Source organism: Corylus avellana, chromosome ca7, assembly GCF_901000735.1.
Source record: "Corylus avellana chromosome ca7, CavTom2PMs-1.0".
In the NCBI taxonomy this organism is placed as follows: Eukaryota; Viridiplantae; Streptophyta; class Magnoliopsida; order Fagales; family Betulaceae; genus Corylus; species Corylus avellana.
The window spans coordinates 17385252-17406082 of NC_081547.1; the positions used below are offsets into that span (position 1 = coordinate 17385252).

General features: G+C 36.0%; 2 protein-coding genes across 2 annotated transcripts; one reads left to right on the forward strand and one right to left on the reverse strand.

The window, feature by feature from the left end:
- The first annotated feature begins 3434 nt into the window (after positions 1-3434).
- On the forward strand, positions 3435-9877 carry LOC132187942 (protein NRT1/ PTR FAMILY 1.2-like). The gene is made up of 4 exons (XM_059602363.1): positions 3435-3543; positions 3682-3899; positions 7699-8249; positions 8983-9877. Exons 1-4 carry the CDS (start codon positions 3435-3437, stop codon positions 9875-9877), a joined length of 1773 nt encoding a protein of 590 aa, XP_059458346.1.
- Positions 9878-11722: 1845 nt separating this feature from the next.
- On the reverse strand, positions 11723-19793 carry LOC132187310 (probable CoA ligase CCL8). Its single transcript, XM_059601585.1, has 17 exons — positions 19421-19793; positions 18304-18473; positions 17838-18041; positions 17526-17715; positions 17326-17414; positions 16891-16961; positions 16682-16733; positions 16412-16519; positions 15356-15454; positions 15037-15129; positions 14838-14915; positions 14643-14747; positions 13769-13859; positions 12887-12960; positions 12525-12704; positions 12175-12228; positions 11723-12065 (listed from the first exon to the last, which is right to left on the reverse strand). The coding sequence occupies exons 1-17, from the start codon at positions 19566-19568 to the stop codon at positions 12021-12023; spliced, it is 1851 nt and encodes a 616-aa protein (XP_059457568.1). The 5' UTR covers positions 19569-19793; the 3' UTR covers positions 11723-12020.
- Positions 19794-20831: the final 1038 nt, after the last annotated feature.

Genomic DNA, 20831 nt, shown 5'->3' on the forward strand with positions numbered 1-20831 from the left:
TAGGGCAATACTCAGCTAGAGGGGCAAACCGGTAGCCTATTTCAGTGAGAAATTGAAGAGCTCACAACTCAATTATAGAACCTATGATATTGAGTTCTATGCAGTGGTGCAATCATTGAAACATTGGAGCTCCTACCTCGCCTACAACGACTTTATCTTGTACTCGGACCATAAAGCATTGAAACACCTTAATAGTCAAGATAAGTTGTCATCTCGGCATGCTAAATGGGCTGCCTTTGTACAACAATTCTCCTTCACAATCAAGCACAAATCGGGAGCATTGAACAAAGTGGCCAGCGCCCTCAGCCTGAAAACCACACTACTGACCACCATGACTTCGGAGGAACTTGGTTTTGAATTTTTAAAGGATTCTTTATCTATTTATCTCTTTTTTGGTCCTATTGTGGTGGATATGTTGTCTAGAGTACAGGGAAACTTCGGGCTATATAATGGGTTCCTATTCAAAGGTTCTCAACTATGCATTCACGAGGGTAGTCTGAGATTGAAGATTCTCCAAGAGCGCCATAATGAAGGTCACATGGGGCGGGATAAAACACTACAACTAGTAGTGGACTAGTTCTATTGGCCGAGCATGAAGAAAGAAATGGACCGACTTGTGAAGAGCTGCCAAGTATGTCAAGTGTCCAAGGGATCGGCTACTAATGTCGGGTTGTATATGCCCCTTCCTATTCCGAAAGGGCCATGGACCAATGTGAGTATGGACTTTGTGTTGGGCTTACCCAGGATCCAAAAAGGTAATGACTCCATCTTTGTGGCTGTTGATAGATTCTCTAAGATGATGCATTTCATTGCTTGCAAGAAGACCGCCGATGCGGTGTATGTGGCGCAGTTGTATTTCAAAGAGGTTTACCATCTCCATGGATTACCCTTGTCCATAGTTTCAGATCACAACACAAGATTCCTTAGCCACTTTTGGCGATGTTTATGGCAAATGTCGCACACAAAGCTTGATTTCAATAATGCTTACCATCCACAAACGGATGGACAAACGAAGGTCGTTAACCGATCATTGGGAGCTTTACTTCAGAGCCTTGTAGAGGAGAACCTAAAATCATGGGACCAGAAATTGTTTCAAGCCAAGTTCGCCATCAACTGTTCAACCAACCATAACACCATCTTCAGCCCATTTACCATCATTTATGGGTGCAACCCTTGTGCCCCATTGGACTTGGCACCTATTCCCGATATGAGGCGGACACATGCCACAACTGAAGATCTTATAGCTCAGATACAAAGGGGCCACAAGTTGACCATCAAGAATCAACAGGAATCGAGGGCGAAGTATAAGGCGGATGCGGACAAGAAGCGACATGCCTTAGAGTTTGAAGAAGGAGAGTTCAAGTGGGCTGTTTTGACAAAAGATAGGTTTCCTATTGGGGAATATAGTAAGTTAGCTGCACGCAAGATTAGTCCGATGGAGATTATTGAGAAAATCAACCCGCATGCCTACCGGTTGAAGTTGTCTAGTCACATGAAGACGTCTGATGTCTTCAATGTTAAACATCTTGTTCCGTTTACAGGAGATTCATCGGAAGAGGACGTGAATTCGATGGTGAATTCTCTCCAACCTGGGGAGGATGATGTAGATAGGAGTGCTTGGGATTGCATGAATAAGACCTGAGTAGATGTGAGTGTGGAGACACCCAGAAGAATCAAGACTAGATAACAAACACGCAAGGAAGCTGAAGCCCGTCCGGATGAGGAGAGCATCCGTCCGGACGCCCATGATCCCACGAGCTTCGTCTGAAGCTCGTCTGCCGCAAGTCCGAATGAGGCGCAACCCGAGAGTCCTTTTCTGGAGCTCGTCTACAATCTCATCCGAATGAACACCAACCTGAGAGTCCTCGTTTGAAGCTCATCTGCCGCAAGTCCGGACACCTATGTTAATTTCTGCAATTTACCGTTTTTCTCTTCTGACCGTCCAGATGGCCCTATGTCCTGTCTAGACAGCTAGCATAGCTTTTGTTTAAACCGACTATAATTCTGTTTACTTCTAGGTTTAGGACTCTTGGGGCTATAAATACATGCTTATAACCCTGAGAACGTAGTTTATGTTTTTTATTTGGTTTTCTTCAATAAGAATACTTAGAGTTGAGTTTATTTCCGATTTTCTTTTAAATATTAGATAGCATCTATTGTTTAGAGAAGATTTCTTTGATTTTTATGATAGTCTCACAATCTTAGGAATATTTATCCTTTCTACTTGCTGTTTTTCTTGTCTATCACAATTATGCGTTGCATCAATATTGTACATTGTAATACATTGAATGGATGACACATTTTATAATGGTTTTACAACCATGATTCATGTGTAATATTCTTTATATGAATGAGAGTATTCATGAATGAACTAAAATAAATAAAGTTATTGCCAATATTAAAGAACCCAACTCCATAAGTAGTTAATGTGTCATAAGGTCAAGTGGGAGAATGTAAGAAATTCTCTAATATATTAAAACATGGCCCATATGCCACATGTTTATATTGTTGTTTAATTAAAAACAATTATGGGTGTTCGGTAATTTATTCCAAATAAAGAATTATTTGGGAAATAAAAAATCAAAATTAATTTTTATTTCTTGATGGAAGGAATAATTAAGAAAAAAATATTAATTGAGGATTTATGACCTAGCTATCTAGCCTATAAATAAAGAGTATATACATTCTATCAATAAGGGCAATTAGCTAGCTAGGAATAGGTTAGACAATACCTCTCTCTTAAATTTCTTTCAGGTAATTTATGTTGCTAAGGTTTTTTATCTACTAATTTGCTTGAACAAATATGACTGAAAGTATTCTAAATTTTCTGTTTCATATTCTAATGTATTATTTTATAACTTAACATGCATATTGAACCGTCGTGCTAGACAAATTATAGGAAACAGTTTTTTTCTGTTTATTACTTTTATTTAGTTCAAAAGACAAAATGAAAGGTCAACTTCGATCATTCAGATTAAAGGTTCTTTCATTTCCAAATGACAAACAAATCAAAGGCCTTAAAAGTAAAGAGCAAGGTTGGCTCTCTGGCCTTTGTTGGGACCAAATCGTTTTAAATGAAGTTTACATCCGTATAACTTGAATATGTCTTTCTATCATGAATCTTTTCTCACATCGTATTTGAAATATTATTTGTTTTTTGTTTTTTTTTTTCCTAAAGGAAATTACAATATATATTTTGCTTAAAAATATATGAACAAGTACGTAGTTCAAGTTATGTACCTGAGAAGTTGCTAAGTGTTTTTAAAGTACTTAATTGTCTCATCTGTTGTCTCCTAATTTATATATTGCTTTTCCCTTTTTGGTTTGTTGATTCTCAGTGGCTTTTCTAGCTTTGAATGATATTAATTGTTGCTCTTTTCTCTCTCTCTACCTTCCTTTCTGTGTGAAAGAAGGAAGCTAGAGCTTAATTAGAAATGGAAAAGAAGAAAGAGCTCTTTTCAGACCAAAGGGAAAGAGTCATCCCCCAACATATTCCGGCAAGGAGACCAAAGGGCGGCTTCAAAACCATACCATTCATAATAGGTACATGCATGCAAAAAGAAAAGAAAAAAATAAATTAAAAAATAAAAAAGAAATAAAAAATGATGTTTATATATATAGTTTAATTAGTTGAAGGGTTTATGTTGAAAAAATTAATATATAAAATTGGATGCAATGCAGGAAATGAGGCATTCGAGAGGGTAGCAAGCATAGGGCTGGCGCCAAACATGATAACTTACTTGATGAGAGAGTACAATATAGGATTGGCCCAAGTGACCAACCTACTCTTTTTCTGGTCAGCTGCCTCCAATTTCATGCCTGTCTTGGGGGCTTTCCTCTCTGATTCATATTTGGGTCGCTTCCAAGCCATTGCCTACGGTTCAATTGCCTCTTTCCTGGTATTTCTCTCACTTTTTAAGCACATTTCTTTTCTTCACCATATATATAATATATATTATTTCATGACATGTCTATTACGTGAATAAGTAACCGGGATAGAATTTAGGTTACGAGGGAACCTATACTTTTTAGATTTTGAGGAAATCTAAAAATCGTTTTTCAAACTGAAGGTTTGAGATTAATTTTCTGATTCCTTTCTATTAAAATATCATCCTTCAAATAGGAACATCACAATGACTTAAACTTGGAGTATAACTCCTACACTCACTTAGAGATAAACCCATAGAAAAATAACTAATGCAATACTGACTCTAAAATAAATAACTAGATAATTGAAATACAAATAGACGCATGTTTATCTTTAATCTAAAAATACTGATAACAAAATTAATCTAAATTAATCTTAAATGAAATCTAATATTAGAAAGCCACAGGAAGAAGAAAGCTGCAATCTAATACATTATTATCATTATCCGTCCTTCTCTTCCTATAACAGGAGCTTGAGAGATCTTATTGATTCTAAAATGCAATCTATCTTGTTATTAACCTAGAGGAGATACAAGACAATGTAACAAGATAAGACAATCTGAAAACAAGAATATTGTTTGATAGATAGATGCAAGGGAAGAAAAGAAGTTTGGTTTCAAACGCCACTTCGAACAGGAGAAGTATGCCATGCTAATGTGCCTTGGATTCATATTAAATATAAGTCTACTTTATGACTGTTACTTCCGTAACATTTCTTCCCCTTAAGGAGACCTTGTCCTCAAGGTCTAGAAATTATTTTCTTCCAATGTTGAGATGTAGCCAATGATGTAGCCATGAAGTAGGAGATATGGGCCAGGGACTTGGAGCATTGAAAGTGTTGGGAAAATTGATAATTAATTGGTTACCAATTTTCCACCAGCCCTTTATGCGAAAGACAAGTTTGGAAAAAAAACACACGAGAACACACACCAATCACACACGTACACAAAGAGTTTACGTGGCTCGGCAATATGCCTACGTCCACGGGGCATAATCCGGTCTCCTTCTTTACTATTGAGAAATATTGAGTACAATGGTACAAGCCTGAACCGCTCAAGTTTAATATCCCAAACCCAAGCCCTAAACCCCTTGTACACCCCACTCAACTGTCCCTCTCAAATACCCAGTAAAGAAAAGTCACAAAGTGTTCTCACCAATTTGGATTTTCCGAATCCTCCACTTAACCAAGGACTGCATCTCCTTTTATAGAGGCTTAATCACGGAAAAAAGAGGAGAAACAATTATAATCTAATTGCTACTGAAAAAACGAAACTATCATAAATACAAAGTCTTTTTCATGATGAAAATAAGCATTGCAACCCACATGTTTATCCACACACGTTTTCTCCAAAAATCCAATTTCAGTTGTTCTTGGACTCCTTTTAAAACTAACCTTATCCTCTTATAGATAAATATGACTTGAGCCCACCAACTTGAATATTGATATTTTCCAGCAATTATCTTCACACTTGTTAACAATTTGAGCCATTATCAACAGAAAGTAACCATCACGTCACTCAAAATGAGACCATTTTTGTCTTTTGTAAGCTACGAATGCAAATTGATGATGAATAAGTGGTTGGCAATAGCTAGCATGAAAAGAGAATCTGCAGCTGATCTTGGGATTAAAAAACACAAGAAAGATGGGCATTTGAGGAAAAGAGACCTATGATGGACCAATTTTTTTGACTTGCCGCTACTCTTGTTCTCTTATGTTTTTCACAGATTCCGCTTCCCACGAAATGGTCCTTGAGACCACCTCTTGCTCCTCTTGGTTGCAAAGTAGCATGGTCATTAGTCAACTTCCATCTCCATTTCTTCCACATAAAGTGATCACAACACTTCAAACGCTTGTGTCGTCGCCTGTCTAGGTATGGGTTCTCCGTTTCAGGCGACCTCGCTGGGAAAATGCTGATGGGATGTTGGGCGTGGCGTGTACCGGATTGGCGGCCATGGTGGTTATGATGCATTTTGGTTGCTAACTTCAGCAATTTCTAGTGGATCGTAGATAGCAATGTGGCGGTTCCCTAGTGGGACGAGGCTTGGAAGGTGCGGTGGCTGAGATGCAGATGGCTTTGTGCTGGGACTCTCGGTGGTTCGGTGTGGCTGGTCCCTCATTCTTGGTTGGCTGTTTTTGTGGGCTGCACAATGAATTTTCTCTAGCTGACAATTGGTTTGCTAGATAGGAGCGTGATGGAGATATCAATTTGATAAGGTTGTTGACGTCTTCGGGCACCATTTGTGATTGTTCTGAAAAATGGAACTCACCAAATGTTACGCGAATACGTAATGGAGATAGAATTAAGGTTCTGATGGAACCTAAACCTTTTAGATTTTGAGGAAACCTAAAAATCATTTTTCAAACTCAAGGTTTGGGATTAATTTTCTGATTCCTTTCTATTTAAATATCATCATTTAAATAGGAACATCACAACGACTTAGCCTTGGAGTATAACTCCTATACTCTCTTGAAGATAAACCCGTAGAAAGATAACTAATTCAATACTGAATCTAAAATAAATAACGAAATAATTAAAATACAAATAGACACATGTTTATCTCTAATCTAAAAATACTGATAACAAAACTAATCTAAATTAATCTTAAATGAAATCTAATTCATATTAAATATAAGTCTACTTTATCACTATGTTACTTCCGTAACATTTATGTTACGATCCTAGAGTGTCCCACATGCTTAAGTCTAATATTAACTATGTGTATATATAAGCTCTTTGGCACCCTTCCCTTACAAGCTGGTTTTTAAGGGTGAATCCTACCCAAGGTTTGTAACATTTAGTATCAGAGCTAGCCACCATGTCTAGGGGTTTGGGTCACGAAGGGAGCGACCTTTGGGTTAGATTAAAATATTGATAGGTAAGTGAAGCCACCAAAAGAGAAAGGGCTACCATCGGGTCAGTGTCAATAGAGTGGGCCACCATGGACGTCGGCCACACAAACGTGGTGGTATGTTACGATACTAGTGTCCCACATGGCTTAAGTCTAATCCTAACCATGTGTATATAAGCTCTTGAGCACCCTTTCATTGCAAGCCGATTTTCAATGATGAATTCTACCCAAGGTTTATAACATCCTATAAATTAGAATATATTAATCCTTATTCCTAGAAATCTTTGATTGATTAGGTGCTTAGGTGGTGATGCACATGTAGTGCATTGTAATGGCCAAATGCTTCCGAGGCTGAGCTATACAATAAATAACAATAACCCCTCTTATTGTTATTTCAAAAAACTGTTTTTTTTAATATATATATATTTTATCCTGTCATCATATTAGTTGACAAAAATGTCCAAGAAACAAAAAGTATACATACAAGGAGGAGGGGGGTGGAGAGCCCAACAAATACCAGCCCCCATATAACTTAAAAATTAAAAATTAAAAATTAAAAATAAATAAATAAAAAAACTGGAAATGAGCCAAAGAATTAGTCTGTTTCAAATCATATTTATTAAATAAAGTAAGAAATCAGTCCAATACCGAGTAATGCTACAAATTCCTCTTATGTTACTCTTATACATCTTCCTCTAAGGATGACGTGGATCTTAAAATTCCTTATGATTGATTACTATTAGATTTTGAGCAAATTGTAATTTTAAAAATCACCTTATTTTTTGAGAGACTTGTAGAATTACTCACCAAAAAATTAGTCTGTTTCAAATTATATTTATTTAATAAAGAAAGTAAGAAATGAGTCCAAGAAATAAAACAAGAAAAAAAAGTAAGAAATATTTTATTAATGTTGTAATGTAGGGAATGATACTTTTGTGGTTGACAACCACAATTCCACAAGCAAGGCCTCCCTGGTGCAACCGACGAATCGAAAGCTGCAAAAGTCCGACAGCAGGGCAAATGAGTCTTCTGATGTCGTCCTTTGCCCTTATGTCCATTGGAGCTGGTGGAACCAGGCCATGCTGCTTACCATTTGGAGCAGATCAGTTAGACAGGGGAGACAAATATCCCAAAAATCAGAGGGTTTTGGACAGTTTCTTTGGCTGGTATTATGCCTCTTCAGCACTCTCTATCATGATTGCCCTAACAGGAATCGTCTATATTCAACTTCATTTTGGATGGAAAGTGGGTTTTGGAGTTCCTGTTATTCTTATGCTCTTCTCCATCTTCTTGTTTCTCCTTGCTTCACCCTTTTATGTGAAGCACAAACCCACCAAGAGCTTGTTTACTAGTTTAGCTCAAGTTCTTGTGGCTGCTCTTAGAAAAAGAAAACTCCCACTACGCCCTATGGAATCACACAGGTGGTACCATCACTCTGACTCCAAGCTTGTCGCCCCAACCAAAAAATTATGGTACGTGTTTTAAAATTTTTACGGGAAATTATTAGTGTTAATAATTTGTCTATATTTCTCTTATATTTTCTTACAAATTTAATAGATAAACTATTAGATTTGTGAGGTCCACTATTAACTTATGTGGGATCCACATAAGTCCACAAATATAATGATTGATTTGTAAGATGAAATGAAAAAAAAATATTGACACCAATTAATCATCTCTCTATTTTTAATGTTTAAAAAGTCGTGATATGGGCCGTCTTTTTAAAAACTTTTACAATGCCACTGCTTAATTAGAATTTTATATTAAATCCTAACTAATGATATCAAAATCCCTAAAGCCCCACGGACCTAAACATGGCAAAGGCTTCTTTTCTTTTTTGGATTTTTTTTTTTTTTGCCAACCCTCGATTTTTCATCAGTACTTCTGCAATTTAGGACTACCATCTTTAAGAGGTGAAGTTTTTTTTTTATTTTTTTATTTTTTATTTTTTTAATTAAGAGAAATTCTGTATTTTTATTAGCTTTACATGGGTATATATAAGGGACATTTCACTTATTTACTATATAACTTAACCCTATATCCTAACGTTAGAAGTGACATTGCAAAATTTTGAAATATGAAACCTGACATTGTAACTTTTTAAACTTTAAAAATATGATTAGCGTTAGGGGCAAAGTGAAGTTTCGCTTATATTTTATGAACATATATTCATGATAAACCTTTAATGATTTGATGTGTTATTAGGTTTTTAAATAGAGCGTGCATGATTAGAAATGATGAAGAAGATCAGGTAGCCGCAGCAGATGCATCAGCTTCAGATCCTTGGAGTCTTTGCACAACAGATCAAGTGGAAGAGCTAAAAGCACTTGTGAAGGTGATTCCATTGTGGTCTACAGGAATCATGCTGTCAACAACCCTAAGCCAAAGCTCATTCCCATTGCTCCAAGCCAACTCCATGGATAGACACATCACTCCAACCTCAACCTTCCAAATCCCAGCAGCCTCTTTTGCAATGTTTGCTGTCATAGCCCTCACAACTTGGGTTGCTCTCTACGACCGACTAATCATTCCCTTGGCTTCAAAGCTCAAAGGGAAACCAGTGCGGCTTGATGCAAAGAAAAGGATGGGAATTGGGATATTCCTCTCTTGCATGGCCATGATAGTTTCAGCAATAGTTGAGCATATTCGACGCAGAGAAGCAATCAAAGAAGGGGCTCTGAGCAGTGAAGATGCAGTGCTGGAGATGTCTGCATTGTGGCTTATACCACAATATTCCTTGATAGGGTTAGCAGAAGCCTTCAATGCAGTAGGGCAAATAGAGTTTTATTACACAGAGTTCCCTAAGAGTATGTCAAGCATTGCCACGGCTCTCTTTGGGCTGGGAATGGCTTTTGGGAACTTGTTAGCAAGTGTTGTACTGAGCACTGTTGATCACTTAACTTCAAGAGGAGGAAAAGAGAGCTGGGTTAACTCCAGGAGCATTAACAGGGCTCGCTATGACAATTACTATTGTCTTCTTGCTGTTCTGAGCTTTCTCAATTTGCTTTACTTTCTGCTTTGTAGTTGGAGTTATGGACCTCTTGTTGAACAAGTGACAAAGCCTAAGGATGAAGAGATTGGCTCAGAGGCAATTGGTTAAAGGATCGATGGAGAAGAGATATCAAATTGAATGAAGTTGCAAGTAGAAGATCTAGTCCAATAAGGCCAACAGTCATTTATCATATCATATGAGTACAACTTGTATTTGTTTAGGAATTGAAAATAAAGAGTTCTAAGGGTATTATGTGTTATACTTGTAAATCTATATAAAGAAACTAACTTTCATTCATTAAATAATTAGTCATATTTCATGGAAACTTATATGTATCAAGGCAGTTTAGGATTTGTAGCAAGAGATATGCTATTTCGTATTCTCTTGTCCTTTTGTTTTTCTTTTATGCTATGTGATATTGTTAATCCATCTTTAAATCAATCTTATTTTAAAAAAATTAAAAAAAAAATGCTACAGCATCTGGTGTCATCCTTCTGGGGTCCTTCTGGCTAAGTTGCGTTTTTATAAAAATAAAATAAAACCAAAAAAACCGGTCCTTATAGGGTTGTTAGTTTGTGTTAAGTTACCAATTATCCCAAAAGTTTAAGCTGATAGAAAGATATAAATTTAATCACTTAATCATTACATTAATACTCATTCACATGTGTGGGCTCAAACTCTATTTTAATAGGTGGGGTCCAACATGTAGAATATTTTAATTTAAATAAGGGGTGAATTAACAGAGTCAAGATTTAATCTCAGGACCTTTGGCTCTGAAAACATGTTAAATTACAAGTTTTTCCAAAAGCTTAAGCTGATAGAAAGAAAGAAATTTAATCACTTAATCATTACTTTAATAATTTTCTCTCTCTCACATTCTCTTTCTTGTTTCCCCCTCATCTCTCTTCCTCCAAAAACACAAAAGGTTGCCTTTTGGGTTTCTTTCATGTTCTTCATAATTTATAATTTTTAATGTTCCAACCAAAAAAAAAAAATGATTTTAAAATGAAGTTGATTAAATTTGGTTTCTAAAAATGTAGGTAAATGTTTAATAAACTTGTAGTTAATTTGAATATTGCGAATTTCGTTTTTTACATGCGAAACGTCATTGAAGGACCGGTTTCTTGGTTTAAAAATAGGAAACGCAGACAAACAAGAGATGGATTTAGATTTAGCAACTTTTTGCGTTAATGGAGGAAGAGAGAGCTAGAGAGAGATGGATTTTGAGTTATGGAGGAAGAGAGAAGAGAGAGAAAACTAGTGGTAGATTGACAATACCAATGCCACGTCAACAGATAATGATGGGAGAAAGAGAAGAATAGCATTTCTCTTGTAGAAATATCCTTCCTCTTAGAGGTACTCTAAAGTTCTTGGAATTACCCGACTACCCTAAAAAATCCTTTAAATTACTTTCCTTTTTTCACCCAATTTCCTCTTTCATTAGCCACATATGCTTCACTTAGGCAAGCTCTTAACAGCCTAAAAACAAAAAAAAAAACAAAAGGGTAAAGTCTACTTAATCCCCTCAAACTACCACTCCAATGACAATCTATCCCCTAAACTACCAAAACAATGACAATGTACCCTGAATTTTAACAAAATAACGAAATTACCCTTACTAAAATAAAAATAAAAATACTAAAATTTTTTTTTTTTCAAATTTTTAAGAGTTTTTGTCTTATTCAAAATTCTATAGAGGTAATTTTGTCATTTTGTTAACATTGGATTGGAAGTAAATTGTCAATGGGACGGTAGTTTGAAGGGATTAAGTAGACTTTATCAAAAAAAAAAAAAAAAAAACCAAAACAAAAAAAATCGTCAGTCACTGTTTTATGCACTTTTTTATCTTGGATAAATGACTTGCCAGTATTTCAAGAACTGTTGACATAACATGGCAACAACATTAGGAGACATAACAGACAAGACAAGATGAGCAAGTAGCTTTTACATAACTTGGAGAACAAATCACAATGGCATGAAATATATGATATAAAGTAAACATTTCTACTTCTCTGTATCCCCATTAAATATTTATTTTATTTTCTCTTCACGGTTCTGTAATTGCTATGGGGTTGCTATACATGGCGATGTAGCAGTTGTTTATAATAAATAATAAAAATATGTGGAGACAATATTTTGAAGTTGAGGATAACACATCAGTTTGTAGAGGTTTTGTAGTGAAACTGGTAGTAGCTCTAGCATTTTCCAAACTTCAATTAATCCTTCACTTCCATCCGTAATAAGTATACATTTACTGTTCAACGGCCACCACTTTCTTCAACTCTTTCTTATTCACCTGGAATTAGACATTAGGAAAGTGTAACAAAAGAAGGAACTTTTACACTCCCCTCCATAGCTTTCATGGTAAGAAATAGAGATTAAACGATCAAGTGAAAGCAATTCACCTTCCCCATAGCATTGCGAGGCAGCGAGTCCCAAAGGAGCAATCGAGTTGGTAGCTAGAGAGACAGTGTAATATATTATTAGTCAACGGAATCAAGTTTACTTCTGCACAAGACATTCAGTAAGCTGGCATACCACATGCCTAGCCAATCAAATCCTGTAAAAGAAAACTTATCTCCATGTTTGAAAACAGTGCCAAACACAGCCTTAAAGTCTAGCAACGTGTATCAAACTCAACACAAAGGATTCATATATTAATGGAGAAAGGAGGAATTCCTTTTTAACAAAATTGGAGCTTTGCTCTATATTTCCCTATAGAGGAAGGGAACAAGTGATGGTCATGCTACAATACCTTGTATGGTGCAAGCTTGTCTTTAGCCCAAGTGCGGAGTTCTTCCAAGCTTAGAGCAGGATTTAAATCTTCCTCCCGTTTTCTCTTTGTGTCTGTGTCAGGCACAATAAGCGCACAAACCGCTTCTCCGTAATCTTTGTCTGGTAAGCCCAACACACAACATTCTGCAACAGCTGGATGCTGTACAAGAGAAGTTTATTGTGATTTTCATTATATTTATTGAAACAATTTTCATTTTTTGCCACTTTCATATGTTTTGATCAAGAGTGAAGAATTTTAGAAGAACAAGAATTAAATCATACTGCAAGAAAGGGGATATCAATAACTATACGTAGAGATTAGAGAGGATGAGAAGTACTTGCCTCCAAAATAATTGATTCAATTTCTAATGCAGATAATTTGTATCCACCGACCTTCATAATATCTGCACTTGTACCTGATACACACACAACGCTATTATAGCACAAACACATGTAACAGCTGATTTATGGAACTCTAAAATATGGTTAAGCTTGATACTATATTGTAATTAGCATAAGATAATTGTAAATTTTGGCCCATTTATTTGCAGTGTGAGAGGCAGTTATAATATGAAACTGCAATCAGCCACGTAACACAAAAAAACAATTAAGTTTTTTGACTGGAATTCGCATGATAGTCTTATTCAACAAAGAATGAAACTAGTTTCATTTTTTCCCATAACCACAACAAAAAATGGGTGGAAATGGCTTGCACAGAGTTAAATGGGTAAAATATGTGCTCCATACCAATAATACCAGGTTTATGAACATATACTACACATGGCACATTGCATTGGGACCAAGACAACACATCAAGCATCATTGGATCTTTGGATCTTTGGGCATCATCTACTCCTCTCATTCCTCCAACTACTTAGAAAAAAGAAAAAAAAAAAAAAAAAAAGAACCGTTGGGCCCGTGGGTATTATCCCAGATTGCTATGGTAGGAGTTCAATATAGCTCTATTAAGTGCCTAAACTACTTTGAGATTTAACAATTCTTCTTATGCAATGGGCTTGGGACTCATGGTTAATGGCCTTATCTACTCCGTTTTCTCTAATTCAGAAAAAAAATAAAAAATAAAAAAAAAAATTGTGAAGAAGAAGAAGAAAAGAAGCACCAATGAATCCCAAATTAAAAAGTGTCTCATGCATAATCTCTGAGATAAAAATGAAACGAAAAACATAAATAAAAATACAATGCACAGAGTCTTAATTTCCTTACGTCCCAAAATTATGTAATATCCATCTTCATCCACTTTACCGGCATCTCCAGTCTTGAAGAAGCCACCGTCAATAAATGATTCCTTCGTTACCTATAAAAAAAAAAATCATTACAAAAGAGATCTTGCATGTGTATTCCATATTCCGTATCTATTCCACCGTTATACCAATTCCTGGTCATATGTCCATCCTTTAACCGATAGGAGTAACACCTCACGGATATTCATAGACTAAAACTCTGAGGCGGCATGACACCTAAATGCCATGTGTCACAAAATGATTCATACCCAAATCTAAAGCATTAACTGGACTTATGAACATTGTAGCACATAGGGTATATGATGTCACAATTATCAGATCATGGCTTCCATGAAAAAAAAAAAATGAACCCTGCAGATTTATGAAAGTCATAATATGCATTTATCTATGCAAGTGGCAAGAAATAATCTGGGAAAAACACACAATATAATTCTCCATTTGAGGAAATTTAATATAACCTAGTTTATTATTGTAAAAGACCAACACAATAGCACATACAGAGAAGAGAGAAAGACTTAATTTGAGACAAGATGATGCAAAGTCCTCTAGAACATACAATTTGTTTCCCCATAAAAATATAAATAGGGAGTCATTAAAAATGAAAGTTGTCCCCACCAATAAAGATATAGTTTAAATAACTCTTCCCCCCTGTAGGAATAGAGTGTAGAGGAGAGGCCGATGGTTCAATCCATTGGCTATAAAACTTACCAATCACAAATAAAAGTGAAGTTGTCCCCAAAATAAATGTACTTTGAAAAAAACATCATCAGCTACTGAACAATTACAAAGGAATAATAAATGATGTGCTGAAGATATTACATTATATCAGAAAGTACCTCAGGAAGTTTCCAATACTCCTTAAACAAAGAAGGGCTTTTAACGCAAAGCTCACCCACCCCATCAGTACCATCTCCATTTTCATCTTCTGCCAGAATCTTGATCTATCACAAAGACAGAAATGTTGCTGATGAGAATCCAAGAAAAAAAAGTATCAATGAACATCAATATTCTTTCCAATTAACCTGACTAACCTGAACACCAGGGAATGGCTTCCCAACAGTGCCAGCCTTCCGCATACCATTTAAAGGATTTGATATTGCCATGACAAACTAAAAACATCATACCACAACTTGTAAGAATTATACTTTCTGATTAAACACAGAGTATATGATCCTTCATAGAGTTGATCAAAAAGAGTAAAAAATAGGACCTGAAGTACAATTCACTTACTTCAGTCATGCCATATCTTTCCAAAAGGCAATGTCCAGTGATGGCTTCCCATTGGTGCATGACAGGTTGAGGGAGTGCCGAGGAGCCACACATCTGTGGAAGGGGGAAAAAACAAAAGACGAGTGGAAAAAAGAAGTAAGTTCATCAGTACTTTGACTATGGGAACAACCAGAAGAAATGTAGAGGACAATCCACAAAACAAAAAAAGCAGAAAAACGTTTTACAACTGTAGAAGGTCAATCATCAAACAAAATATTCATGGTTACCCTTTGAACTGAAATTAAGAGTTGCATCTCAAAAAATGTCCTTTTCTACCTACCATAAGTCGCAACTGTCTTGCTGCAGAGGCAGAAGCAGCTTGTAACTCTGGATCCATTGCTACATACCCTTGTATCAATCGAGTATACACAGTTGGAACCTATATAAATCATTTCACCATATCAACACACAACTGTGACAATTTCATTAACGCACACATAAATACTTAATATTAAAACTACATACTAAGAAGAAAAACCTTGTGCATTAGAATCTAATTAAGATTCAATCTATCTTAAAGAGATATAGCTGAATAATAGGCCTACTCTTAGCTCCATACAGAATAAATATGCCTAACAAAATCTGCATAATGCAAGGCATAACCCACTATGGCTAATGTGCTACAAAAAGATAAACTTGCAACTTCAAGAGGTACAATTGAAGGATATTAAAAAATAGGGTTAAATTCATTTTACCCTCTGAAGTTTCAGGAGTTTTTCAATTCGAACCCCAATGTTTAAAAATTGGCAATGTACCCTCCTAATGTTTCAAAAATTTTCAATTCAGACCTTCCTTTACTAATTTCTGTCTAATTAGACGGAAATCATCCCAAATGCGTCTCACGTGAGATTTTGATGCCCTCTATTCTAATTTTGCCCTCATCAAAACCTATGAAATTACGTAATTACCCTCAATTTCATAGGTTTTAATGAGGATAATTGCGTAATTTCATAGGTTTTAATGAGGACAAATTTGGAATAGAGGGCTTCAAAATCTCACGTGAGACGCACGTGGGATGATTTTCGTCCAATTAGACAAAAATTAGTAACGGAGGGTCTGAATTGAAAATTTTTGAAACATTAAGGGGGTACATTGCCAATTTTTAAACATTGGGATTCGAACTGAAAAACCACTGAAACGTCAGGGGGGGTAAAGTAAATTTTCCCCTAAAAAATAAAAAATAAAAAAATAAAAAAATAAAAACCCACCAAGCAGCAGTAACTAATATTTAACATACAATGCCCCTATTCAGGCAAGGGAGTACACCGGGTGTACAGGTACTGTAAAACCTGATCAGTATTTACATATACATGCTTGGGATAAAGACCAGACTTACTCCTGTAAATACAGTTATAGCATCATTTGCCTTGGTGCCATCCACTGGATATGACTCACGCCATCTCTGCCAGATTCCCCTCACACTAAATTTCGGCATAAACTCAACCTTCAATAATAAAATCAGATATGTTACAACGAAAAGTATAGTAACAAAAGTGAAGTTCAATACTTCAGCTGGATGGAAAGTAGAAAACAGTGACTCGGAGGGAAGGAAAAAGAATAAGGAAAAGGCATCAATCATGGATCTAACAGAAACATAAAGTATTACCGTTGAACCCGCATAGAGAGGGGCAAGCAAAGCATTAAAAAGCCCATGAACGTGTATATATAAGTTAAGGATCGCTGCAACACTGAATTTCCAAATCAAGCTTTATACAGCAGCACCAAAGAAGCTAACAAAGGCATACATTCAAGCTACAATCATATGAAGAACTATGGGAGTTTCACTATCTAAATATATATCAAGTATGATGGATATGATGTAATGGTAGGCAGTGCAAAACTTGATCAGCCGGTGCATATTCCCAAGCTTCTGTCAATGTTTGTACCTGAAACTCAAAGTTGCAGCAAAAATCAATCCAAAAAATAAAACATAAATTAAGATAGCATAGGTAAAAAAGAAAATATTGCATAGTTACCAGTAATAGTTTCATTAGCGTGATTTAAGCACAACTTACTCTGGAGTTTGAAAGCATGCATCATCCAGATGCAAAATGTTCAGAGCAAACACTTGGAAGAACAGTTATCGACAATAATAGAATTCTAGTAGAATCATCATCTGCTATATATATATATATATATATATATATACATGACAACCCTGAGGTTTTTCACACAGAGGATATGTAGTTTATCATGGACCAATGGGTTTAAAAGCTTAATTAAAATTCATGAGGTACATGGTGTGCATACCTGTGCAGTGATGCTTTTGTGCGTGTGAACAACTCCTTTAGGTTTACCTGTTGTTCCACTCGTGTATATTATTAATGCCGGATCCTCGCCTGCATCATTGGAAGTGACAAAGTACTGGATAATAAAAATGCTGTCCTTTAACTTTCTGCCCTGCTATTACTATGATCTATAATTTCTCGAAAGGTATATCACCATCTTACTCGAGTTCTCAATATTTCCCTGAAAAAATCCATGTTCATCTATTTCTCCATGTGGTGGATGATCATGTACATCTTTCTGTGAAGAAATACTGGGAACAGGTGGAATTAGAGAAAATCGAGCAGCACATTTTGAAGCAACCTCTTGCAGCAACTCGTGATGATCAAAGGTACTTAGCACCATGGAGACATCCTATAAAAGAAAAGCAGAAGCGTTCAATAAAAACAAGTCCACAATAAAACCCAAAAAACAAAGATACAAAAGAAATATTAATATTTACATTAAATAAATAAATAAGGCATTCCTTGACACACCGAATCATTCATCACATGTAGGAGCTCAGCCTCTGGATAGCTGAGTGCAAGAGGAACTGCAACTCCTCCACTCAACCAGGTCCCTAAGATTCCAGCAACAAACTCAGCTGAAGGTTTGGCCACAATTCCTATTCGAGCTCCACCAAGATGTCCATGTCCTCCCTTGCCATCAACCGAAAGAGAATGATTTTCATGTTTGCAAGTCTGAACAAACCAATAAAGATCCAATCAGTATTAAATATCAAATGAAAGTGGGAATTGATTTAATATTAATTTCTTTAATGGGTTAACTAAAAGAATGTTGCTAAAAAATCAATGAACCAAACCAGGAATTCTTGTACTTCAATTACTAACAAGTGATCAGCATAACAGAATACCTGCATATCTTACAGAATTTCTATAGTGCTTCCAATTCAATATAAAAATCACATACTCAAAGTAATAAAAGTAATTAACTAGTACTCACAATTTTTAAGTCGCTGCTGCTTAAAATATTAGATATCTTCAATGCAGATGAAATGAGTTGTGTGTAACTGTAACTTTGCTGATCAGCTCTAATAGCAACACTATGAAGAGCTGCAGACCCCTGCCTACCAGCTGCTTTGACCACCTCCATAAATGTACCAGAATGTGATGCTGTAGAATAGAACAAAGTGCATTGTTAACATACTTCATGAGATACTTAGCATTCATCTGTTACAACATTGGTTCTTCAAAGACATCAACCCTTGCAACCCAAAACCCCATTACAAGAAAGGGCTTTGTAATGTCTCTATGAGACCCTCCGCATAGTTTCAAGAACATTTGAACCTAGAGACATTGAATAGCTCCAATGTTTATGATAGGATACTGAAACAAGGTCCAGAATGGGATGAATAAAAGTTCTTAGTCATCACGATGATTTGATTGTATAAAATTGGCATTCAGATTTCCCAAATTACACATTTGATCAATCAATGCTTCATGGGATTGTACCTTTAAATGCTATGTAAAACACAATGGAGGCGTTGAATTATCATGTTGGTCCAGTTTCTTATACCGTTACTCATAACTCCATCTTTATCTAATTTAATTATATATGAATAAAAAATAAGGAAAGAAATTAAAAATTTCCTCTCACTATTAATAATTAAACGGAATTGAAACGAATAATGACATTGTTTCATAGGACGGACTCAATTTCTCATATACAGAATAATTTAGATAGCAAAAAGTGAAAAACGAAAAAAATTTGCTTACATACAAGAACATCTAAACAGTAGAACCTATAAGCCAAGCCAAATCACTATATCTTTCACATTCTTAATTCATTTTCTTTGAACAACAGCATCACACATAAACACATGCGTTTACATTCATGATTCATACATATTCTCTCCTTGGTTTCCGAGAAAATGCGTTAGAAAAATTAACAAAACAGAGACCCCCCCAATCATCCCAGGCCAGTTAGTCAGTCATTTCATCGAGCACAACACGAAACACCCAAAACTTTGATTCCATTATATTTTCCCTTCATGTCATACTTTTCTACAGTTTTCCCATCAACCAAGCAGAGAATTCCCACACAAGAGAGCAACACTCACACGAGTAAGGCCGAGCTGAACAGACACAAAACCGAGTGCTCGTCCGCCTGCTTAGAGAGAGAGCAACAAAACGCGAAGACGCTGAAGATAAAGTCAAAGGAGGCCTAAAGAAGTGGCAGCTGAAGGATTTAAATGACGAGAAACTCATTGTGGTAGGTGGGTGGGCGCGTGAGAGTAATAAATAGCGCTGCAAATTTTTGGTTTGTGCGATCTTTTGGGGGTTCAGTGCATGTGGTCGTTGGTTGCGGGTGTTGGGTTCATTAAATCGGCGACGGTTGGGTGGGTTTGTGTGTCTTCAATCTTGAGGAGAGTTTCGTTGCGGAACGGAAGTGAACGTGTTTAAACTAGCTTTTGCCTCTTGGATCTCGGCGACTACGAGGTCTGATTTGTATTATTATGGTTTTAACTTTTAAATGTGAGAATGACTCTTACGGTTTTTTTTTTGTTTTTTTTTTTTTTATTTTATGAAAGTATAATGTGCAATGAAATAGGATGCGAATGAATAGGATAATATCCGATTAGTTATATGTGATGAGTATTTTTGTTTTTTCACTTTTTAAGGGAACAAAAATATTCTTGTAATATAACTAACATGATATTTCTCTAGTTAATTAGTGAAGGAATTCATTTGAATAGAAGAGGATTAGATTTTTTTAAGGGAAAAATATAAAAAAGCCCCCCAAACTACCAGCCGTTTTCGATTTAGCCCCCTAATGTTCCAAAAGTGATAAAGTAGCCCCCTAAACTACCAAACTATTGCATTTTGGCCACTCCGTTAGTCAAAACCGTCAGTTTGGACGGAAACTGCAAAACGACGTCGTTTGTTACAGGTAAGTTACTACAATGCCCTTTTGGGAAAAATATAAAAAAGCCCCCAAACTACCAGCCGTTTTCATTTTAGCCCCCTAATATTCAGAAAGTGATAAAGTAGCCCCCAAACTACCAAACAATTGCAATTTGGCCACTCCGTTATTCATTACCGTCAAATATGATGAAAAATTTAAAACTACATCGTTTTGGCAATGGTAAGTTACCAAAATGCCATTTTTGGAAAAAAAATATCATATTAAAACAAGCAAGCAAAACGGCGCCGTTTTGCTTGAAATTAGGGTTTCCTTACACTTACCAAAATGATGCCACTTTGGTAAGTGTTAGGAATTAAAAGAAAAAACCCTAGACCCCACGCAGGTGACCCACGAAAAAACCCCCAACCCCAGTTTATCTTTCTCCCCAAAACCGCCGGCCACCACGTCGTCTATCTCCGACAGCCTGTAAATCTTACCCATAACTCAATCTTTTTATTGTATTTCATGGTATAGCTGTCGGATCGGTGTTGTTTATCTACGAACGTGATTTTTTTGTTTGATTTCTACAATGGGTAAGAATTTTTCAGTGGCGCTTCGTAGCTAGT